We start from the raw sequence: 25,609 nt of genomic DNA on the forward strand, positions 1-25,609 counted from the left end.
TTTTTACTATTTTTTTGTTTTGTCTTAATGGCATTATTGAAATGATGTAAGTCAGAAACAGTTAAGAGTGTAATTCGGATGAGCAGATTCTGACTGGCTCCCTCTGAGATCAGTGGAAAAAGTAGCATGACTGCTTATAAGTGCCTTCCGCAGGACAGGATGTAATGGCACCTGCTTATATCACTAATTCCTGTGCTATTCTGAGGCATTTTAAACTTAATTTCAAGGCATTTTCTTTTCTTTCTTTCTTTTTTTTTAAAGATTTTATTTATTTATTCATGAGAGACACACAGAGAGAGAGAGAGAGGCAGAGTCACAGGCAGAGGGAGAAGCAGGCTCCATGCAGGAAGCCCGACGTGGGACTCGATCCCAGGTCCCCAGGATCAGGCCCTGGGCTGAAGGCGGCGCTAAACCACTGAGCCACTGAGCCACCCGGGCTGCCCTTGAGGCATTTTCTTTTTTTTTTTTTTTTTTTAATTTTTATTTATTTATGATAGTCACAGAGAGAGAGAGAGAGAGGCAGAGACATAGGCAGAGGGAGAAGCAGGCTCCATGCACCAGGAGCCCTACGTGGGATTCGATCCCGGGTCTCCAGGATCGCGCCCTGGGCCAAAGGCAGGCGCTAAACCGCTGCGTCACCCAGGGATCCCCCTTGAGGCATTTTCAATTTTAATTCTGCTTGCAAATTGATTTTTAGCCTAGTGGGGTAGTTTTTTTTTTTAATATTTATTTATTTATGATAGACATAGAGAGAGAGAGGCAGAGACACAGGAGGAGGGAGAAGCAGGCTCCATGCCGGGAGCCCATCGCGGGACTCGATCCTGGGACTCCAGGATCGCACCCTGGGCCAAAGGCAGGCACTAAACGGCTGAGCCACCCAGGGATCCCCCGAGTGGGGTAGTTTTATACAAACCTGTGTAACTATTTTGGTTGTTTAAACATAATACGACTGAAACTTCAAATATTAATTTTGTTCTTGATGTGATATTTAAGTGTGAAGGTTGAACATATTTATAGAGAAGTCTTCATTAAGTTTTGGGTAACACTTGTCTCAAAACTTTAAAAGAAAACCAAAACACCTCATCACAGAAATATTATAAACATAGTTTTTATTCTTTTCTTACCTTCAATGAAAAGGCTTCATGCCACCAGAACATTTTTTGAAACTCAGTAACTAAACACAGAACTTGACAACCCAATGATCATTTTTCTAGACAACTGCTGAATAATTTATATTGCTTTTTAAAAAATAACTAAGAACTATTTTTATTACTTCATTTCTTCTTAAAGTAGCAATATGCCCTCACATTTTTTCATAAAAATCTAAAATATATCTAGTAGTCCCAAGTGTTTTGTATTTGTTTGTTCTAAGTGTTTCATTAAAACTTTTCAGAAATAAGTGCACTTCTAAGGAGAAAATAAATGTTAAATAAAGACAAGCAGAAACAGTCATGGTTATAGCAAAAACAGTTGTTCTGAATGTTCTGAACCTTAACAACTCAGAGAGAATGTGTTTAGTTACTAGAGGACCTTTCTACTGATTAAAATCTCAACTCAGTAATTTATAGATCATCAAAAAATGGATAGCTGGTTCTTCCACCAGGAGTATTGTTTGATTGTCTGAAGGTTGTCTACAATAAAACATCAAAAATAAATGAACTTAAAAATATTTTTTAAATTTACAGATTTGCATAAAGACACACAGATGTTTTAAAAACAGAAGTAGTATGCTAATATGGAAATAAATGAAACCCTATCTTAAACCGTAGCAACCAAAGAAAGTTTTAGGTATTCCACATGTTATTTTCCATTGACCTATAGCTTATTAAATCAGCCATATATTGCATTCAGAAAAGATTAATTTATAAGAAATTCTTTGTTTTTAGATGCTGCAATAAATTTAAAGATTTAAACTAGGTTAATAAGAAAAGCATAAAAGAAAAATAACATAAGTTGCTTTAATACAAAGGTTTTTTAATAAAAAAGTCAAAGTCTACATTAATTCAGGAAATCAATAATCTGAATTATACAAGCTTTCTATATACTTAGAAAAACCAAAACACACAGTTTATAATAAAACTCTTTTAATTCAAAATAGAGTCTAATTTAAAGAAAATGTCATTATGCCCAGTTGATTAGATAGGGTTTTGTCATTTAAATTATATGGTTCACCTGAAATATGTAAGTGTGTAATAGAGAAAATTCAATCACAAGGGTGCTTTGCAAATTATCTAGCTAATTTGCATAATGAATCAAATTCTTAGCTTCCAAAGGACAGACACAGTCTTCAGTTACTTTTAGATAGGCACTTAAGAAATGCTTGTGATGAGGAGGAAACCCCAAAGATTGTGAATCACTCTGTTAACTCCAGGGAAAAGTAAGACACTAAACAAAGTAAACTTTCCAGAACTGCCCTTCCAGTGCCAAGAAATCCTAACCATTTCCAAGTTCTTCCCGCTAATAAAAATAAGGGAGATGGAAACCAATATACCAATATGCTCTCCTCTTAATCAATTAAAAAGTAAACATAAGTAACTGCACCCCCCTCTTTCTCTCTCTGTCAACTTGAATTAACAACATTGTTCTATACTAGAATAGTTACCATATCTCAACTAGAAAATGATGTAATTTCCTCCTATCCTAATCATTCACTGTCACACTAACAAAAGTCAGTCCTTTTTTTTCTTTTTTCTTTTTTTTTTAAAGAGGGGATGGAGTGGGGTGAAAAAAATATCATAAAACTGAGCAGCAGTAACATATTTTTTTAAAATTAGAATGAGTTATAATTAGAAGAACCAGGGCTGGTCAAATTGAGACCTCTAGAATTTTAATAGTTCTCTCTCCCCTCTAGATTCTCTGCCACATGACTCAAATAAGAGAAATGGAGATGAACTATTGGATGAACACATAATAAATATCAAACAAATACTAGAAAGAAAGAATGGAAGGAAGAGGGAAAGAGAGAGAACAGGGGGAGAAAAACAAACAAACCAGGATGGCCTTGTAGAAACATTGTGGAGCTACCTAGCAGCAACATTTATAAAAGCTTCTGTAGATTTGCACAATGATCCTATGCAGTTCTTCCCCCATAGCTACAAATAAATCACTGCTTTTGATTTTGATCATAGATTATGGTTGTAACTGTTGTATCTTTAAAACACTCTTCATCAATTAACAGTTAAGACAAACATTAGATCATTATTTGATAAAGTATTGTTCCTTAACTGGTACTTATGAAACCAAAACCTCAGAGTCATTTTAGAATTAAAGTGTTGAGTTAGAAAAGATGACTTCATCCTTCAGGAAACAGCTAAAGAATTTGATGCTGACATCATCTCCCCATCCTCATCACAACCTCCCCTCCCAACCCCCCGCCCCTGGCCCACATTTATTTCCTTAATTCCACCTCCATTAACCACAGTGATGTAGCTGAACATGAACGATGTTGCCCTTCAATAAGCTGACCTCTGTCAAAGATCTGTCGTGCCTGACTATGGCATTTTCACAGGAAAGGAAAATTCTACTCAGTTGTGAACATCCACTCTGTTCAGGATCTTTGGTACGTCTGGAGTGTAAGAAAATAATGGCACAATAATACAAGTGCTATCAAAGGAAAAATTTTCACCAAAAGAAATAAAATGTAACCATCCATGATATGTAACAACTTTCTAGAAAAACCAAAGTAAATACCTCTTTGTTCTCTACAAGTCCATTTACATGATCAGAAGATTGACATTTAAAAAAATAGTTTAATAAAAATACACCAGTTCTACAAGCAGCCTTCACGGTCATTTCTGAAATTCAACTCACCATAATCAAATCAAAATAATGCCATGTCCTCTTGTTAAAAAAGAAGTCCTTTTGTCACAAGAAAAGCAACTTTACATTTTATATGATACAGTACATCTCCCTATGAGTGTACAGACTACCTATATAAAGGTCATCAGTATTTCTGAATGCAAAGTAAATATTTTAGTGGAGTGCTCGAGTGAAGGTGTTAAGCTTCCTCCTTATTATAAACTTGTCACTCCCGACTGTGCAGTTTGTGAAATAACATGATGATAAATTCTATTTCTTAAATAACCAGTGTATTTTCTTTTTAAAATTTCTTAAAACCAGTACAGAAATTGTCTTCATATCTATTCATTCTATAGGTGTCCAAACCAATAGGGCAAATACTCTAACACCAACTATGGAAGATGGCTTTTTTTGATTATCTAGACCCATAAGATTTGCAGTAAACAGCAATACTGCAGTGTTACCTATAGGTTAGCCTATGTTGCTTTAAATGATATGTTTCTCCTGAATTGATTAGAGGTGTTACAGTACAAAGCCACAGCACACACAGGCAGAATGGACCTTAATACGCGTGTAGGCAGTGCAGTTACAAAGGGATGTACGTTTCTTTTATTCCAGTACCTTCGTATAATAAAGTTAACAAAAATAATAAAATATTAAAAAAAAAGCCAGCTGGCACTGCCAACCAATTCCTGTAGTAGTCTTAGAAATCCTAATCCTGTAGAATTTCCTCTTGTAGTCATAAGCACCACCATCTTCAGGAGTATTTCAGTGTATTGTTATCTACGCCAAGCAAGCCTGGTGATGCAGCTACCTGAGTTCTCTTGGTTGTGGACGAATGTGATCTTTATTCATAATTTTCCAGCTTTCATGTAGGTGGGGATAGAGCCACGTTGAGTCAACCCTTCAAACCTTTTATAGGTATAATTGAGAAAAACCCAGTCTTTGGATTTGTAGTCAGGTTCTGTGGTGTTTGGCACTAGAAAGATAGAAAAATGAACCAAGAGCAAAGGAATTTCAGTAGTGAACATGTCAACATCTTCACAGACTATGCATTGTGTTAATCGTGTTATAGAGTATCTTACCTGGTTGTAAAATATCAGATTCGGGAAAGTCATCGAAATTTGAAGTATCATCAATGCTTTTGATTTCTATAGGGATCGCTGCTGGCCTTTCCCTATAAAAAAAAGTATTGAGTAGTGGCATGGTATATTTTCTTGAACTCTTAATTTTTCCAAAAATAATTCTACTTGCAAATTCTGCTTGTTGTTCTATAGATATTAGAAGAGCCAAGGAAATTTTATTGTGGACTTGAAAACACTTAAGTGGATGTCATAGTTGAGTAAAATATTTTACTAAAACATTACCATTTGCTTGGAATTTTTATTTCTCTGCACCTAGACTTTCTCATTCTGTTTTGTTTAAAGTGGAAAAATAAGAGTTAAGGTTAATGAAAGGGAAAGTAGAACAGAAGAAATTTTGTTTAAACAATTTTATAATTATATAACACATGCTGGATATTGTGGGCACTGGATCCTAGGGATAAGAGGATTTGTAAATTAAAAGTCATTAGTGGGGAGCATCTGTCTGGCTTAAATTGTATAGCATATGACTCTTGGTCTCGGGGTCACAAGTTCAAGCTCCACATTGAGTATAGATATTACTTTAAAAAAAAAAGATACTTAAAAAAGAAAAAAGCCCTTTGGGAAATTAAGGGGCTCAAAGGATGAAGTTATCACTACACATTTGTGATAAAATCTAAACCCAAAACCTTGTCATTTAAATTTTAAGGGGATCAGGGACATTAGGAAAAATCAGTCATGAAAATACCTTATCATGCTAGAAATGTTTTTTTTTTTTTTTTTATTTATGGTAGTCACAGAGAGAGAGAGAGAGAGAGGGAGAGGCAGAGACACAGGCAGAGGGAGAAGCAAGTTCCATGCACTGGGAGCCCGATGTGGGATTCGATCCTGGGTCTCCAGGATCGCGCCCTGGGCCAAAGGCAGGCGCCAAACCGCTGCGCCACCCAGGGATCCCCATGCTAGAAATGTTTAAAAATAGAACTAGTTAAAAGAAGTTATCCATTTTTATTCCTTCCATTTTTTTTCAACACATACTTAACTGGATGTAGTAGGTGACAAGTTAACAAAGCTTGTTATCTAGAAGCCTGGGTATTTTTCCCAGAATTATTCCAAATTATTTATACTTAATGTGATAAACATTATTTAATGTGATGCTTAATGTAAAACTTAATAAATTTATATTAGTTTAGTGAAAAGAACCACACCCTGGTGTCCTAAGATCCAATCTCTTGTCATTAACTAGCAGCGACCTTAGGCAGGCAAGTCCCTGCTCTGTGACTAATTTCTTTACTATCAAAGCAAGAGATTGCACTAATGGTCTCTAAGCATCCTTCCACCTGTAAAAAAGGGGAATCATCATTCTGTTCAATGAGATGAGGTAGGTACAGTATAATGCAGCATAGCAGTTAAGAACCAGGACACCCAGGAGTCCAACTTTAGTTAGAAATTTCTAGCTAAAAAAAAAAAAAAGAAATTTCTAGCTAGATTATTTACTAGCTGTGACACTGTAGGCGAATTACTTCTCTGTGCTTTAGTTTCCTCATTTGTAAAATAGATATAATAATAGTACCTATTTTATAAGGTTTATTATGAGGGTAAAATAACAAACATACATAAAATACTTAGAACAGTGCTGGGCATATAATAAGTGGTCAAAAAATTAGTTATTATTACAACAGGGAGAGTGCCTGGCACACAGTAGGAGTTCCAGTGAAGATCTGCATGGAGGAACTGACACATATGCTGTCCTGAAGGATGAACAAGAGCTGGCCACGCAGGGCAGGAGTAGAGACAGGAATGAGCAGAAAGAGAAGAGCATTTCAGTCAGAAGCAAGAACAAATGACAAAGCCCTGAGGTGGAAGGAGTTGGAAGAGACCAGAAAACATGCCAGTGGTACAGATGAGGGAAGAGCCATACCCCACAGTCCTGAAAGCAGTTAAGTTTCCTTATTTTTACTCTAAGTGCAAAGGGAAGGAAGAAAACAGCATGATCAATTTTATCTTTCTAAACTATCACTGTGTAAAGAACAGCCCAGAACTATTGAAGGTAGTTTGGCCACAATCCGAATAAAGGCCAACACTTACAACAAACTATAAGCAAATTCTTAAAAGTGACTTGCATCATTTTCACTTTTCCCACAATGCTGAAAGAAAAAAAGGGATTGTGTCTTCTTACAACTTCATAAAGAAGATGGTATATTAGAGGGAGATATAGTATACAGTATGATATAATAGGACAAAAATGATGGGTTATAGTATGAAATGGAAATACATCTCTGTCGTGCTAACATCAGCCTGCATCACGAAACTCTGAATATAAAAATCAAAACAGGTGCACAGAATGTGGTTTCCCCCTTAAAGTGGACATTAGCTAAAACAAGTCATTAAGCTACAGCCACTATAGTCTCTCTCATATAATCCAGGAAACACTGATTTAATAAAATTATAACAGTGTTACTTCTTGTATTTAATGCAGCAGAATCAGAGAAAAAATTGATTGCTAGTTAAAAAGAAAAAAAAAAAAAGAAAATTTTCACTCAGACCTCTCCAATTTTGAAGCCCATAAGCATACCTGATGTGTCCCCAGTCTACACCTTCAAAAAAAGGATGACTTTTTATTTCTTCTACTCCGCTATTTCCAATTCTGTTTTCAGAATCAATACAAAATCTAGAGAATGGAAACAGAGAAATGATCATATGCAAATTACATCTAAAGTACTCTATTTGCATTTTTTTCAAACATTTCATTTTTCTTCTCTGTTTACTGAAGTCAGCTCTGTTTACTGTGGGAAATATGGGAAAGAACAGAAATCCTCTGTAACTGCACTGTACAGAGACAACTACTGTAAACATTTTGAAGCCATTTCCTTTTAATCTTTTATTACAATTTTTGAAATACGGGTGAATTTTTTCATTTAATATACTGAGAAAACTTCCCAAATTCATTAAATGTTCTTCTAGAACTTCATTTCCTAAAATTTGCATGTGGAAATATTATAGTTTACTTAGTCCACTCCTGTTGAACATTTAGATGGTTTTCAATTTTTCATTACTAAAAGCACATCATGATAAAGATATTCTTCCTAAATCTTTACACACATCTAATTATTTGCATAAGCAAAATTCCTAGAATTACTGGGTCAAAGGTCATAAAGAGTTTAAAGATATTTGATAATATGCCGTCAATTAGCTGTTCTCATAGGTTTCCCAATTTATATTCCTTGCAGCCATTTCCAACAATACCACACACTTTATCTTATTTGAGAAACAGAATGGAATCCTTTGCCTAGAAACAATTTCATATATAGACTTGTGATATGAATTTATTTTCCCTTTTCTCTTTAAGGAAATAGGGTGATTGCATTCCAACAGGAGTGACCTTTGAAACAATACATCTGTCCTCTTCTTAACTCTTACTTTTTTTGTTGCATACTACCTTTTAATTGTTTGCAGATTTTAAAAAACACATTTTCTTTATTGATCTCTTTGTATAGATCAGTGGTGGTCCTCTTCCCCCCACAATAAAAGGAGCAGTATGATCTTTTAGGTACCTGGGGAGTTTGTATGTATGTATGTATGTATGTATGTATTTATTTAGATTTTATTTATTTATTCATGAGAGACACACAGAGGCAGAGACACAGGCAGAGGGAGAAGCAGGTTCCCTGTGGGGAGCCCGATGTTGCACTCGATCCTGGGACCCTGGGATCACGACCTGAGCCCAAAGCAGATGCTCAACCACTGAGCCACCCAGGCATCCCACCTGGGAAGTTTTAAAATACCATAAACTCCTCTAGGGATTTAACCACTAACCTAAGAATCAAGTCCTTGGCTTTCTCAGATATGGGTACCTCTGGGGGAAATACCAAAGTTTCTTTCCAGTTCATCACTTTTCTATATGTTTCTTGAGGAGTTTCAGAGCAGAAAGGCGGATACCCTACATATCAGAGAAAATAAAAGTTTTAATAATTAAATATGCTGTACCTACTGTGTATGTGCCACAAAGAACAAAATAGCCCTAAGTGCTCTAATGAACAATAAAAATGTCACCATTCATCAATTTATAATAAGATTGCTAATAAAAGCAACAAAATAAAGAATTCAAAGCACTGCCCCCTTTATCTGAAAGGCCATGCTGATACAATTTTGACACATGGGAGTTTTGGTTAAATACTCTCTTCCTGAATCCCTACAAAGTTTGCTGGTATTTATTATTGTGTATTTAACATTGGGATATGTCAAAGAGTCTGGTCATTTTAGCCCGTGGTATCTGCAGTATGTTCAATCAGTGGCACTCATGGAAATTCATACAGTAGGTACATAAACAAATGATAAAACATACCTATTAGCATTTCATACATAATCACTCCCAAAGACCACCAGTCACACAATTTATTGTAACCAGTCTGCATGAATACTTCTGGAGCAATATAATCTGGTGTCCCAACTGTAGAATATGCCTGCAAAGGAAAAACTTATCAAACCAGCATTCTTAAATATTTGTTGAAAGATCTGAGAATGGCTCACCACTAAATTATATATATATTTAAGATATATTTATATATATAAATATATATAACATATATATAAGTACTTATATATACTTATATATATTTATATAAGTACTTATATATACTTATATATATGTTATATATAAATAACAGCAGCTAATTTCTCATTTAATACTTTATCACATAGGAAGCTTAGTGATATATACTGGGTCAGATAATATGTTATTTTAGATATATCTGACCCCCCAAAAAAACTCAAATTATTTATATATTTAGCCCTAAGTCCTATGAAAATTAATAAAGGGAAAGCTCACTAAAGTGGACTCAGGATGCTAGAAGGGGAGCTATACTACTATACTACTTGCTGTAATTACAACAGGGACTGTCAACTATAGACCCTGTAGGAAGAATCATCAATTATTGGCCCCAACAAGAAAAGACATACACTGCATCACCTATGAAAAATTAACTACCCCTGCAAATCGGCCAAGGAGAGACCTTCACCACACTGAACTCCAGCTTTTCTCCAATGGACTCTTATTCAAAACATCCCCTTCCAAATCCTCCTTCTTCCCTTAAAATACCATTTCTTTTCTTTGTTGGATTTGCCAATGGTTTTGCCATAGCTTGCATTCTTGAAGTGCAATTTTCTGTTATTCCTGAATAAACCCACTTTTGCTGGTAAAATAATCGTTTTATTGTTAAGGTTAACAATCCATTAAAAAAGAATAAAGAGGTTGACCCCAGTGGGCCTGAGTTCTCCACTCCCTACTAATGTGTTCTCAGGTAAGTTATTCAACCTGTCTGAGCCTCAGCTTCTGCTTACAGAAAACTGGAGTAATAACACAGTCCTAACATAGTTGATAGGAGGGTGAAATAAGAAAAGAATTCTGCTTTCTAAACTACAACTTACTAAAAATAAATAAATAAATAAATAAACAAACAAACAAACAAACTACAACTTACTATACATATAAACATCAGGTATTTTCATTATACACCTAGTTTCAGGGCACTGCTTATCCATTAGGAAGCAATGGAATTTTTCATTCTTAATTCACACAAAATCTTACAAAAATAATTTCTTTAAGGCAGTAGTTCTCAATTAAGGGCAGCATGCTAGGGACCATTTGAAAATGTGTGCCAGCAGATTTTGTTATTTCAAGGACCTGCGGGGTGGAGGTTGGGGGTTGCTGATTGGCATTTAGTTGGCAGGAGGGATTTAAGATCTAAAGGAGCTCCTGCCCAAAATACTAAGAGTCCCCTCTACATCTCTCTTGGGAAATAAACATTGATAGAAGTCATGAGGATGGCCCAGGAACAGTAAAACATGCACCAAAGTAACCACCTGTGAATACTCTGTAAGTAGAATTCCCTTCTACATTTTTAAGCACTATTCATCTTTCCCCGTAAAAGTAGGAAATACTGCAGTCCTTCTCTCAGTTGTAATATGTGATCTGAAAGTGGCATATTGAAAAGTAGAAGGAAGTTTCTGTCATTAATTCATAGCTCCATAGTTTTAAAACATTTAAAAAGCTTTTAAACACTGAAATGTTTTTACAAGCACAGGAAACTTGTAGTTAATTACTTGGGCCAATGACAGAATGAGTTCAACCATGAAAAGGCCATTTTATTTGGTTTGAGAGGGTATCAGACTATTATCTTTCAGTCTGTTTACCTGACCCAATACTCGGAGGGAATGCTGACTTAGTTTCCCTTTCATCTCTTGGTTGAATTTAACAAATATTTATGAAGTGTCTATATGTGCCAGACAGAACAAGAGTTTAGGAAAACAAAGTCAAAAGGCACATTCCTGACTCTGATAATGTGCATGGACCTAGTTAACAGGATAAAGGGAAGAGGAAAAGAAGCAAACAGTTCTATTTGCGAAGTAATAAAGGAGAAAGACTGTGGAGGTAAAAGTAGTAATTAAGAGTAATTAAGTTTATCTGTGGTACAGTCGGCTTTCTAATTTTATTTGGTTTATCTGTTAACATGCCAAACTTCCTATTTACTTTATAAAGAAATTCTTAGAAACACACAACCACCTTACTTATGCTGATTGGCATTTGTTGTTTCAGAATAAGTATGTAAAATGGAACACACAAGGCATTCACTACAATCACACTCATCTCAGTGAATTTTATATTAAGTACTAATTACTAGTAAACAGATTACTTAATTATAGGTATAAGCCATAAAATACTCTATTGTTAAATCATAAAAAATCAGCACTCACTTTACAGGTAAGGAAATGTTACAGGGAAACTAAGAGAACTATGTGATCCCAAAAGAAGCTCTATCATTGCTACAAAGTAAGTACTAATCATTGTGAAGATGCAAAATGATCAAGCAAATCCCCAATGAAATGTTTGGACTAGGGCAAACTTTCTTAAAGACACAGCAAACTTACCAGCTGTCTCCTATTCTTCTTCCATGTTTCTGCTTTCCTCTTTGAGTTCATATTCTGAAATGCTAATTTCAACAAGAGAGAATCATAATCATGAGGGAGAAACTCCGCCAAAAGACAAATTCACAAATATACATGTAAAATACATTGGCTTAAGGAATGAGGAGAGCAAGAGAACTTTTAGTGCTCAACAACAACGAATTAAGCCAGCTACGCTACGTTACCCAGAAAGAAAAAAAAAAATCAAACTTACAGAAGTCACTTGGAGGGTTGTGTGTAAGGTTTCTGTAGAATTCAGTCCTATGAGCTTTCTTTAATCCCGTGCATAAACCAAAATCAGATAATTTTACATGACCCTAAAAAAAAATCCAGAAAAAACAAGAGATTATATTAACTTTGAAACAAAAGGCTTATTATAAATTATTTTTGTAAATATGATCATTATGGGCGCCTGGGTGGCTGAGCTGGTTAAGCCTCTCTGCCTTTGGCTCAGGGCATGATCCCAGGGTTCTGGCCCCTGCTCAGTGGGGAGTCTGCCTCTCCCTCTCTCTCTCTCTGCCCCTCCCCCTGCTCATGCTCTCTCTCTCACTCTCTCTCAAATAAATAAAAATCTTTAATAAAGAAAATCATCATCATCAAATATTTATAATTTTACATATCACCCTATAGGAATTCTTATAATGTAAGAATTTTTATAATGATTGCATTTATTTTTTTTTAAGGATTTTATTTATTTATTTGAGAGAGAGAGATCAGGAACAGGGAGAGGGGTAGAGGAAGGAGACTCCCTGCTGAGCAGGGAGCCCAACATGGGACTCCACCCCAGGACCCTGGGATCATGACCCGAGCTGAAGGCAGACAATTTAATCAGCTGGGCCACCCAGGTGCCCAATGATGATGATTTTTAAAAGTAGAAAATGAAAGAAGATAAAGACAGCCATCCTCCCTTGATGTTATTTCACTCCCAAGTCTTCTCCCATTGTATCATTCTATGATATCACCTAGTTGAGCAATAATATAAATTGTAGTTGCTCATTCAATCACAAAATCAGCTCTATTACTCCATAAAATAATCAACAACCCAGTAAGTCACCAGTTCATTCACATACCTTGGCATCCAATAAAAGGTTGTCTGGTTTAATATCCCGATGGATGAAACCCAACTGGTGGATTGCATCTATTGCCAGAACAGTCTCTGAAATGTAGAATTGTGTCTCCTCTTCTGTCAAGGTATCTTTCTTCATTAACAATGTCATCATGTCACCTACATAAAGGAAAATATCATGTATTAGAAACACCTCAAGCTTCCTCTGTATCTGTAGAACCTCTTCTGATTTTTGCATTGTATGACCCACCCAACTGTCTCTAGGGCCAAGTAAAAAAAATGTCATTGCATTACCAAAGTTTCATGACATTTAATGATTTTTAAAGTAGAAAGCAGGTGAAATTAGAGCAGAGATAATTAATGAAGTAATATCCACTACTCAATATCCAGAATAAGTTGCTGAGGAAAATATGATGAACTGCAAACATGAATCAGGATAAGCACACCTGGAAATGGGATGTATTGTTTCAAAAATGTTCAGAGCTTTGAGTCCATCAAAAATAGAATATCATCCCACTAAAAGACATTCTTTTATTTTCAAGGAATTTTTTCTTAAAAAAGGGGGCAAAGAATAAGCAATGGTCAACTTACAACGCAGAAGTGACACTTGTTAACATTTTTTATGATACTTCGAGTCTTTAAAAAAAAATGTAGAAGTGTTCTTTGTCCTCTATTCCATTTTATTCCCTTTTCCCTTTTTTTTGCTAAGTAACCATTATCATGGATTTGGTTTGGTGGGTATCTTATAGCTTATTTTTAAAATGTTTTCATATACATACATATTAATCTATGAAATTATAGTCTTTTATATATTTTTTAAATTACATAAATGGTATCAATTGCACATTTAATTCCACAGCTTGCTTTATTACTCCACTGTTTCTGAGATCTCACTGAAATGGATATAGCTCCTGACTTTTAACTACTGAAAAAATATTTCAGCCCATAACTATGTCACATTTTACTTATCCATTCTACTGATGGACATTTATCTTGCATGCAGTTTTTCACTATCACAACAATGCTTTCAGTGGTCTCTTCCAGGAGAATCTTCAGGGAATACACTGGTTGTAAAATTGCTGGGCTGTAGGACGCATGCACTTTCAATTTCAGTGGTATCTAAGAATTGCTCTTTGTTAAGAGTTAGAGATTAATTTAGATACCAGAGAGGCCAGTTTCTCCCACAGCCTCATCAGACTCTTAATGTTCTTACTAATTGGATAAGTGTGAGATGGTATCTCATTCTCGTTTTAATTTGCATTCCCCTGAATATGAGCGGAGTTGAACAAACATTTTCCTGTGTATTTATAGACTAGCCATATTGTCTATCATTGGCCCATTGGGTTGTCTTTCTCTTTAGTGACTTATTGTTCTTAAGTCTAGACTTATAACAATCTAACTAATTATATAATGTAAATGCAGACTGGTGATATTTAAAATGTACCAAATTTATTATTCTTTCAAAATAATTTGCTTTGCGGTAAAAATTAGCATTATTACAGGAGGAACAACTTGAGAACCATGACTGCTAGGAACAGAAGAGTAAACCTAGTCAACAGGATAATAATTACATATAAAGGTGTGCTTGTGTCAGGCTGTCATTGCTATTATGTTTTTTACCTCCAGGGAGAAATTCCATGATCAGATAAAGATTTCTCTTATCTTGAAAACTGTAAAACATTTTCACCACCCAGGCACCATCTGCTTCAACCAAAATATCTCTTTCTGCTCGGATATGGGCCACCTAGATGAATGTATTTTGAAAAAAGAATTGCAACATGTTACACATTTTTCAAGTTTATCTCTTACAGTTATCCATCTAGTTCCTTAATAGGAAGGAAGGGGGAGTTTTAGAAAAGATTTGAAATATATATGCATGTTCATATTCTCATTACATACAGAGAACCTCAGGAAATCGTTTATTTTAGCTTTTATCTTTAGGCCTAGAAAGAGGGGGATCCACAGGTACATTACAAAAAGCCGAGGCCTCCGAGAAAAATGATTAGTCCAAAAATCTTCCAACAGGGACGCCTGGGTGCTCAGTGACTGAGCATCTGCCTTTGGCACAGGGTGTGATCCCAGAGCCCTGGGATAGAGTCTTGCATCGAGCTCCCCACAGGGAGCCTGCTTCTCCATCTGCCTATGTCTCTGCCTCTCTCTGTGTCTCTCCTAAATAAATAAAAATAAAATCTTAAAAAAAAAAAAAAGAAAACCTTGCAACCAGAATCCTTATTTGCCAAGGATCCTGGCTTTGTCATATAAATTTCAGGCCCCACTAGTCTGATATTTTTTTTAAGGCATATTAATTTGAGAGAGAGAGAGGGAAAGAGAAAGAGAGACAGGGAGTAGAGAGAGAAGCAGGGGAGAGGGGGGAAAGAATCTCAAGCAGATTCTGTGCTGAGTGCAGGGTCTAATGCAGGCCTGATCTCACAACTCTGAGACCATGACCTGAGCCAAGACCAAGAGGTGGACACTTAACCAACTGAGCCACCCAGGCGCCCCTGGCCTGACTTTTGAAAGTTAAAAGTAGTAAGCAATGCCTTATAGGTTGGTCTGACAAAGTCAGGGTCCTTAGCAAACTATTTTTAACTGTTATTAGTTCAAAAAAAGCCTCATGTGATCTTTAAACATTTGGATTTTTTTTTTAACAAGTAGAAATGTTTACAGTAACTCTGTATTATTTGGTCTGTAATAACTTTATAGTATTTGTTAAATACAAAACCTCTATGATATCCATAAACCTGATCTATAGCAAATTAGTGTTACTTTGGGAGATTTTGCTGCTGATTTGCCAGACACACAATTACTAGGGAAACTTTCATGTGAGTATTCTATAGACTGGAAAATTTTATAAACTGAGTAATTTGTCAGGTCGGTATAATCAATTTTCAGATGCTTTTGCATTAATATATCTATATATTTTCTTCAAAGATTAACAATAATATTTGATTTTATCCTTTTGCTATTATCATTGTGCATTTTTAGAACTCTAGCCCAAAGCACTGTGAGGACCCAGATTTCCTAAGCCTTTTCATGGTAATGAAATATGATCTGCTTAAAATGTCATAAATGGGATTACTGTATTTATTACCTGGTACAATAAGTGCTCTGAGATCAAAGCACAGGAAAAACAATTGAAAACTAAGAACTTGTTTTCTCACATGAAAAACCTTATGATCTCTCTGGATCTGTTTCACAAAGTGAAAAATGGCATCAAAATTCATACCTGTTGCCTTTTACAAGGCATTTTAAAATTAGTAAAGGAAAAATCTTAAACCTTTGATGCTGCATGGGTTGCTGTCAGGAAAAACGTCATAAACTTGGCTTAATTGTTTTTAAATATCTTGAAGTCAGATTACAGGATGTTTTCAAAATGGGCCTCTGTTTTCAAAGAATAGGAAGTTATCATACATGGTAACCTAGTACCACAGTAGCAGAGAGATAACCTGCTACTTTGTGGATTGGTTGGTATTAAAGTAGATATAATATAAACATAACATAATGATGTATTAAAACTGAGTGAGAAAAGGTTTTCTAAAATGAAATTCAATGGTAGCAAATGCAGATTAATTTATATAAGGGGAAAAACAATAACAAAATGCAAATAGACTTGACGTTTGGGCTCCAGTGAGATTTTCCCTGCATAAGAATGAACAGTGCTCAGAAGCTCTTCAACTTCTAGCAAAATATTCTAGATCAGTGCTGTCCAACAGAAATACAGTATGTGAAAGCCACATACACAATTTAAAACTTTCTAGTAACCATATAACAAGTAAAAAGAAAAAGGTGAAATATTTGAAACTAAATATAGTTCATACAACTCCATGTATCCACAATGTTACCATTTCAGTATGTAATCAATATAAAAATTATTATTTTGGCACAAAGTCTTCAAAATTTGGTATATATTTGCTATTTATAGAATATCTCAATTCAGGTTAGCTACAGGTGGCTAGTAACTAAAGACTACAGCTGGAACTAACTGCTCCTTTTGTCCTTCCTCCAAAACCCTCTCCAGGACTAATCCCATATGGCTTAGTTAGATCCTATTTATCTCTTTGTCTCAGAGGCTCTATATCTTGACCCAGATCTTTATTCTTATTATTATCTGTAATTCTCTAATACAATTCAAAACCTTGACCTTCTTTGAGTTCCAAATATCTTTCCTCTGGAATCAGTCTGTTTTAAAAAAAAGTCCTATATCCTGTCACCTCTGGATGGTTCCTTCACCTTGTCATCCTAACTGAAACTAGGCTGTCTACTGACGGTTCTGTGTTCCTGAATAGTGAGTTCTCAAGAATGACCTGCTTTTCTCTCACGCCTTACTTAGTGATAGGGGTAGGGTTGTGCTCATTCTCATGCTGCTTCTGAACCCCTGTGACACTTTCCTTCACTGCAGCTCCTTGCACGCTGTGGAACTCCTTCAGCCACCATCTAACTTCAAAGCTATCAAAAACAGAGCTCCTGGTCAATCCCTCTCACTCATTCATGATTTCATCTCATGGCTTACCAACTTCCTTTCCCGCTTTTCCACTTGTGGATAGATTTCAATATCCAAAAGGATGAACTATCAAACACCCTACCTACTGACGTCCTCATCTGCAATGATCTCTTCCACCACTGCACTTTGAGCCCCACAGTAATCTTCTTGTCCTTCTCATCACCAATAACTGTACCCCCTCTAAAATCTCAATTTTAATCAACTCTATTTCCAATCTCCACCTTTTATCCTTCCAGATCTCTTATTCTTATACTTTAATCTCTCTCCCCTGGATTCAACAACTTTTTCTGTTACTTTCTTTACAACCTCATTTCTTTTTCTACTCAGCCTAGATTCAACACTATGATCATTCTTTTGCAAACACTCTGACCTCCCTTGTCCTCTGCCTCCATTGTATTTGCCTGACAAACCACTAACCCTAACTAGACTCCAATTTCTGTCTATTCTGTATCTACCCAGAGCAACTAAGGATTACTACAGAAAGGTCACCCAACCATGCCAACTGGTTTCACTTTACATTCATGATAATAAATCTCGATGGGCATGCAACTGTATTTCCCTAGCAAGTCTGCTTTCCCACCCTTCGAGTCAACAGTTGTGACTATTTCACAAATTCTCTCTCCTTACATCTCCAGCAAGCTACCTGCCTGTCCTCTGCTCTGAGATGACGACCTCGCTTATTTGCGCTCAGGGGGGAACCTGGCACCTGACACTGCCAGATCAACCACCCTGCATTTGGTCCCATTTTCTCTGCCTCTTCTTCCTGTTTTAATGGATAGGTATGTATCCACTCCTATCAAAGATCAACTCTTCTGTCTTCCACAGTATTCCTATAGTTACCTGCCCTCGCTTTCTTGCATCTTTAATTTTTGGATTCTTCCAATCAACATCAAAACATTTCCCGTCTTTAAAAAAAGAAAAAAAAAATCCTTTTTACCCAAAGTCTCACTTTACAAATCTGTTCTTTGTTCTGCTTCATAAAGCAGAACATGAAAGCTTTATCTGTGCTCACATTCCCCACTTCTTATTTCCCATTTTCTTTCTCACCATTTCAGTTAAGCTTCTGCCCTGCAGTCCACTGGAAATATCCTCATCAAGTGGTTAAAAATCTCCATATTGTGACATCCACTGGCCTGTTTTCCTCTTGTATTCTCTTAGCAGCATTCCACAAAGTTGACCACTCACTTCCTCCTTTATAAACTTTCTTCTCTTGGCTTCCATAACACCATGTTCTCCCAGTTTCCCCCTACCTGATTAGATGGTCTCTCTTAGTCCCCTTTGCTGGTTTCTCTTCTGCCTATTGTTCCCTAGGGCTTGGATCCAAGCCCTCTTTCTTTCTTTATCTATATTTGTTTTCTAGACAATTTCATCTTGTTCCATTACTCTAAATATGATCAATATGTTGATGGCTTCCAAATTATATTTCTAGTCAAACTTCTCTCCATATTCTCTCCATATTCCAGCCAACTGTCAACTTAATATCTTATCATATCATAAAATATCATATTTTATGGCATATTATGCATAAAAATGTGCCACATTTTTATTCCCACTATTCCCAAACCTGTTCACTATTCCCAAACAGTTGTTCAACTGTCAACTTAATATCTTATCATATCATAAAATATCATATTTTATGGCATATTATGCATAAAAATGTGCCACATTTTTATTCCCACTATTCCCAAACCTGTTCTTTTTTCAGTCTTTCTAAATTAGAAAATAACACTATCATGTATCCCATTCCTAAATAAAACTCTAGGTATTATCCTGATTTTCCCATTTTTCCCTCACTAACCTCACCCATCTTCTTGTCCTCCAATAAACAGGATATCACAGAAAATCCTTCTGGTGCTTCCACTAAAACATATACTTAATCTGTCTAAATTTTCTTCAGCTTCTCTGCTATAAACCACAATCCTAAAAAAAAAAAAAAAAAAAAAAAAAATAAACCACAATCCTATCCTGGCTGGAATTGGTTCACAGTCTCTCAACTGGCTTCTTTTTTTTTTTTTTAAGATTTTACTTATTTATTCACGAGAGACACAGAAAGAGAGGCAGAGACACAGGCAGAGGAAGGAGAAGCAGGCTGCCTGCAGGGAGCCCGATGTAGGACTCAATCCCGAGAATCTGGGATCATACCCTGAGCCAAAGGCAGATGCTCAACTGCTGAGCCACCCAGGCGTCCCTGGCTTCTCTGCTTCAACTCTTGTTTCCCCTATCAGCAAGGAAAGGGATTGATTCATCTTTATAAAACATCAATCAGACATACCATTCCCCTTTTCAAGTATTTATTTATTTGAGAATGAGCAAGAGAGAAAGCACAGGCAGAGGGAGGGACAGAGGGAGAGGGAGAAGCAAACTCCTTGCTGAGCAGGGATGCCAGGCTGGATCCCAAGACCCCGGGATCATGACTGGAGCCAAAGGCAGATGCTTAACCCACTGAGCCACCCAGGCGCCCCACCATTCCCCTTTTAAAAGAAGAGTGTCCTCCCATTGCATTTAGAATAAAACCCAGACACTCTATCTTGGTTTTCAGAGCTCTACGTGATCTGATCCCCTGCCTACCTCTCCTACCACTCTTTTCACACTGAATTCTAGCCACAATGGCTTCTTTCTCTTATCCAAGCAGGCCAGGATTATTCTTGCCTCAGGTCTTCTGCATTTGCTCCCTGAATATTTGTTCTATCAGACTTCTGTCATTCTTCCTCAGTCTTTCATCAAATATTCCCTCCTTAGAGAAACATTTCCTGATCTAATTCTTCCTCCTAACCCCAGATCATCTGCATCAATTTATCCTTTTGTAAAAACTTCCTTTGTAGTCCTTTTCAATCATGACTATTTGAAATAGCTGTCTGCCTATTTCCCCACTATTAGAAAAAAAGTAGGATCAGGTTTGTCCTGTTAATCCTGTCTAGATCTGTGTTAAACCTAGAACACCACAGGCACATTTGGCACCTCATAGGCACCCAGTAAATGCTTGCTGAAGGCATGAAATAGAAATAAAGTGAAAAAATGCAGTGAAAATTCAAGGGGGGCCATTTTAAATAAAAACCAATATTATACTGCTGTAATAAGTAAGTTTTAGGCAATTACTAAAAGGAGCCTCATGTGTAAGGAAGGGGTTGGTGAACCTGCCCCAGCAGCTCCCACTCCCTTACCCAAGGCTGGTCCAGCTGAGGAGAAGGACGTAGGAATCAAAGTAAGAAGAATTGGAGGAGTCTAATGAGGACATGGACTTTGGTCTAATTCTATTGATCTAATACTATTGGTATAATACTATTGATGTTTTCAGATTTATGGCCAATGCTTATACTGCATTAAGTCACAGGAAACAGAGAATCCAGGAGTATGAAATTGGGGGAGAAGGGGTTTCCAGATTTTGGAAATATGTAAAATCAGCAAATTCTTGGGAGAATGGTCTTGCTTAAATGTGATAGGAATTAAGAAAGTCAGAACATAATAAACTAATAATATAAACTATGCATAAAGCATATAAAGTATGCTTTATGTTCACTAAAGTCAGAAAAGAAGTATTTTATTATGGATCAAATTCCTATGGTGATGCTCTAACCCCCAGGGTGAATGAATTTGGAGATGGGGCCTCTAAGGAAATAATTAAGATTCCAGGAGGTCATGGAGGGAGAGTGGGATAGTGTCCTTGTAAGAAGAGGCACCAGAGAGCTCACCTTCTTTCTCTGTGCACACACCAAGAGGATGCTCTCTGGGGGTTTGGAGGGAAAGCAGCCATCTGCAAGCCAGTAAGAGCACCTCACCTGAAATCAAACCTTGCCAGAACCCTGATCTTGGACTTAGCCTTCAGAACTGTGAGAAAATAAATTTCTGTGGTTTGAAGACACCTACTCGGTGGTATTTTCTTTCTTTTTTCTTCAGTGGTATTTTTTTATGGCAGCCTGAACAGGCTAATACATTTTCAGATTGTAAATTTGGAAGAGATTTTAACTATAAGAACTTAAGGAACAATAAAACAGGCTATCAAAAAAGTAATAAGCTAGAAGGCGTGAGATATGCAGACTTCTTTTTACAAATTCCAATATTAATAATTACTCTAATACCTAGTCGGTGGTAATCCTTTGGTTTTATGTGTTAAAGAACTCATACCTGCTCTTTTTCAAGCATATCAGCTTTTCTCAATATCTTCATTGCATAGATATGCCCTGTATCCTTCTTCTGGACCAGCCGCACCTAAAATGTAAAAATTGACCATATTATCAGTGTTAAACAGTCACTACTATTGATTTAGGAGCAAAAGGTGAATTCTTTTAAAGAGATCAGTGTTGCAATTTGCCATTGTTCATATTTGTTTATATTTTAGGAATTCTTAAAATTAAGCTATTTTGATACATTAAACTTTTAATACCTATTAAACTATTGGAATACATATTTTAAGCTTTCTTAAGCTATATATTTTCAACAGCAGTTTCTTTAAAAAAGAAGTAACCTCTCCAAATGCTCCTCTTCCTATAACTTTCAGAGACTCAAAGTCATCCAAGCCAAGTCTGGTCCTCTTGAGCCGTAAGAACTCTGTTTCCTTTCGGGCATGTTGTGATCGGCGTAACTTTTTCTATTAAAAAAAAAGACAATTTAAAAGGATGATTCTAAAATTTAGATTGCTATAAAGTAAGCCTGTAATACTTAAAGTATATAAAATGGGGGTGAAGTATCTAAATATTATATACTAGCGTTAGAACTTATTTACCAAAGTTGAGTATTTGGTAAGCTTGGAAAGAATAAAACAATCTAAAGAAAAAACATTTTTTATTTTTACCAATTAATAAATCTTTATTCTTGGGTGAACTCCATTAAATATTTCATCTTAATGAAGTTCATCATTTATTCATATATATACGACCTTAATTCATACATAAAAGTTAAGCTTTAGGAAATGCTAATAGTATTCTGATCATGAATTTTACAGTCATGCAATCTACTTTGCTTCAATTCTCTAATTTCCAGGGTAGTTCTGTAACAACTACTGAGACGTAGGACACCAAAAATAATACTAGAGCAGCATTTCCATGATTTACTTATTTTTTTCCATGATTTACTTATGATAGAACTTTCTTCTTAGATAAATTTTAATAAACTGCTTTGAGATTTGTCACACAACTTCCTAAAACTATGAAATTGCAAAAAAAATAATAATTACATGAAGAGTTCATTAAAATATTCAAGTCAGGAATTTCATAATGCACTCTCCAAAGATCACCAAAAAAATTCTAAGGTTGATAAGATCATAAAATACCTGAAGTTCATATTTGGAAGAGGCATTTACTTCATTGTTCTAAACCTCATTTTCCCCCTTACCAAACAAAACTCTGCTGACATTCCATTAGTTCCTGGCAGAAGTCGCACACAGTGGGAAATAAACAAAATGAAAAAAATTAAGCACCTGGTCATCTTCAATTGAACCCTACCAGGCTTTCAGGAGTTCCATTTTGAGGAAAGTCAAAGTCAACAGAACCAGAACAGTTCAGAAACACTGCTTACAAACGCAGCTCAAGGTATGACCACTGAATGGTGTCTTACTACTCCTGCATAGATGTTTTCAAAAAGGTAAGGCAAACAGTCAATTAAATGGAAATATGTAAATGTGTATCACCAGTGCAATGGAATTCTGATATTTCTTTCTTTTTTTAAAAAATATTTTATTTATTTATTCATTCATGAGAAACAGAGAGCGAGAGGCAGAGACAGCCAGAGGGAGAAGCAGGCTCCATGCAGGGAGCCTGACGTGGGACTGGATCCCGGGTCTCCAGGATCAGGCCCTGGGCTGAAGGCAGCACTAAACCGCTGAGCCACAGGGCTGCGAATTCTGATATTTCTAACAAAATTTTTTTAAATTTTTTTTCTAACAAAATTAATGTAATAAAATGAAATCAAGGAGTTATATCTTTGATTTAAACATCTTTAAACAGGGCAATCTGTGTGGCTCAGCTGTACTGATGTACATCAGATGTTGTACTGTCGTACATCAGTGGATGTACGCAGGCACATCAATGGTAGAAACGGTGAAGAAAATTCTTTTGTGGGCAGCCCCGGTGGCACAGCGGTTTGGCACCGCCTGCAGTCCGGGGTGTGATCCTGGAGACCCGGGATCGAGTCGCACATGGGGCTCCCCGCATGGAGCCTGCTTCTCCCTCTGCCTGTGTCTCTACCTCTCTCTCTCTCTCTCTCTTTCTCTCTCTCTCTCTCTGGCAGCCCCGGTGGCACAGCGGTTTGGCACCGCCTGCAGTCCGGGGTGTGATCCTGGAGACCCGGGATCGAGTCCCACAGGCTCCCCGCATGGAGCCTGCTTCTCCCTCTGCCTGTGTCTCTACCTCTCTACCTCTCTCTCTCTCTCTCTCTCTCTCTCTCTGTCTCATGAATAAATAAATAAAATCTTTTTAGAAAAAAAGAAAGAAAATTCTTTTGTTCAAAAATGCCCACTGAATGATTTTTAAAAAATAACTGATGAACTATAGTAAAACAAAAGAGCCCCCCCAAATCAGCTTGTTTTTTAAGACTAATTAAAAAGACCACATGGTGGCACTATAGTATCGTGTCTCTCAAAGCAGTAAAGAGGTTTGGAGGGGGGGTTGTTTTAATTATATAAATGAATAAATTTAAGAATTTTGAAACTCTTCCACGGCTTCTAACTTTGTGGTCTATAAAATGGAGTACAGTTGGGTGTAGTTTCAGAAACTCGTCTAATCTGAATGGAAAAGATGACCTCACTACATACTTTCATAAATTGTGCTCAAAATCAACAGAAAAGAGGCCACTAAAGTAAATAATGTTCACTAATATTTAATAGCTTGTATAATACAGTAAGTAAACAATATTTATGTAGTCTAGGGTACAGCTATTTAATGGCAAAAAGGGAGAATCACAAGTGTATGGAACACATAATTCTATAAAAATGGGACATCACTATAACATTGTTACATTACTTAAAAAAACAAAACCCTATTCCGAGATATTAGTCTTTTTTTAAAAGTTTTATTTTTATTTTATGGAGACGTAAAGTAGTGTAAGCATGGGGAGAGGAAGAGGAAGAGGGAGAAGGGAAGCAAATTCCCCCTGCTAAGCCGGAGCCCAGACCCCACGTCCCTGAGATCATGACCTGAGCCAAAACCAAGAGTCCAGTGAGTAACCCAACTGAGCCACCCTGGTGCCCCCCTGGGTGTTAGTCATAAAATTAGTGTTGCAGTCCAGAAGGAGGTGAAGCAAGCTACAGCTAAAAAATATATTGATGAAGCACTTGCGTGGCCCAGTTGGTTAAGCATCCAACTCTTGGTTTTAACTACACAGATTTTGAGATGGGAGACCCCAAGTAGGGCTCCACGCTCAGCTGGAGACTCCCTCTGTCCCTCCCTTCTGTACGCACTTGCTTTCTCTCTCTCAAATAAATAATTAAATCTTAAAAAAAATATACTGATGACAAGATGAGCACTAAGTAATGTACAGAATTGTTGAATCACTATATTATACTAATATAACATTGTTGACTATATACCGGGAATTAAAATTTAAAAACTATTAAGTTTTTACATTTAAAATTAAATAAAAAATACATATATATATATATAGAGAGAGAGAGATGAAAAAAGCACGTTGATGTATCTGCTCATGACTTGCATAGATTAAGTAAGTAGCCTTAAAAACCAAATAATGTTTTTGTGGTAATCATATCCTTTCTCGCCAAAGAGGACAACAAAAGCTGTGGACATGCTTAACATTTCATAGCTCCCTTTTGCAGCTTAAATTTGTCTATTTTGTTTTTCCATTAGAGTGAATAATATTCCATGTCTGTTAAGATTTGCTTAAATGAGACAAAACTAGACATACATTTTTTTTTCCTTTCTCCATTCCTTTTTAAATGGGCGTTCCTCCAATTCTCGATCTGTGGGATGCTCAGTTTTTGTATAAGACAGTGTACTTACAAATTCTGAGATATGAAAGAGTTCAGCTGGCAACTTCATCTCCACATATATGCTCTACATGAACCACATTACATGGTTTAATTTTCACAAGTAACTTTCACAAATTATTTTACGAAGATTTTCTATTATGAATAAGTTAAAGATAAATACTATTTTTCAATTTAAAACTAGATTTTTATAAAACAATTTTATTTTTTCAAGAGATCCACCCCAGAGGTCCTGGGTGGCTCAATCAGTTAAGTGTCTGACTTTAGTT

At 36.2% G+C, this 25,609-nt stretch overlaps 1 protein-coding gene across 1 annotated transcript in view; it reads right to left on the bottom strand.

The window, feature by feature from the left end:
• Positions 1 to 1,092: 1,092 nt before the first annotated feature.
• STK38L (serine/threonine kinase 38 like) overlaps positions 1,093 to 25,609 on the bottom strand; it is an 82,556-nt gene continuing 58,039 nt past the window's right edge. Inside the window, exons 4-14 of the mRNA XM_077870651.1 lie at positions 21,870 to 21,992; positions 21,530 to 21,613; positions 14,527 to 14,650; positions 12,911 to 13,065; positions 12,055 to 12,157; positions 11,805 to 11,866; positions 9,223 to 9,340; positions 8,694 to 8,817; positions 7,453 to 7,548; positions 4,884 to 4,975; positions 1,093 to 4,777 (exon numbers count right to left, since the gene is read on the bottom strand). Of these exons, the coding sequence (XP_077726777.1) occupies positions 4,650 to 4,777; positions 4,884 to 4,975; positions 7,453 to 7,548; positions 8,694 to 8,817; positions 9,223 to 9,340; positions 11,805 to 11,866; positions 12,055 to 12,157; positions 12,911 to 13,065; positions 14,527 to 14,650; positions 21,530 to 21,613; positions 21,870 to 21,992 (1,209 nt within the window). The 3' untranslated portion in view covers positions 1,093 to 4,649. The remainder of the gene's footprint in view (positions 4,778 to 4,883; positions 4,976 to 7,452; positions 7,549 to 8,693; positions 8,818 to 9,222; positions 9,341 to 11,804; positions 11,867 to 12,054; positions 12,158 to 12,910; positions 13,066 to 14,526; positions 14,651 to 21,529; positions 21,614 to 21,869; positions 21,993 to 25,609) is intronic.

This window comes from Canis aureus, chromosome 25 (genome assembly GCF_053574225.1).
Source record: "Canis aureus isolate CA01 chromosome 25, VMU_Caureus_v.1.0, whole genome shotgun sequence".
Classification (NCBI taxonomy): Eukaryota; Metazoa; Chordata; class Mammalia; order Carnivora; family Canidae; genus Canis; species Canis aureus.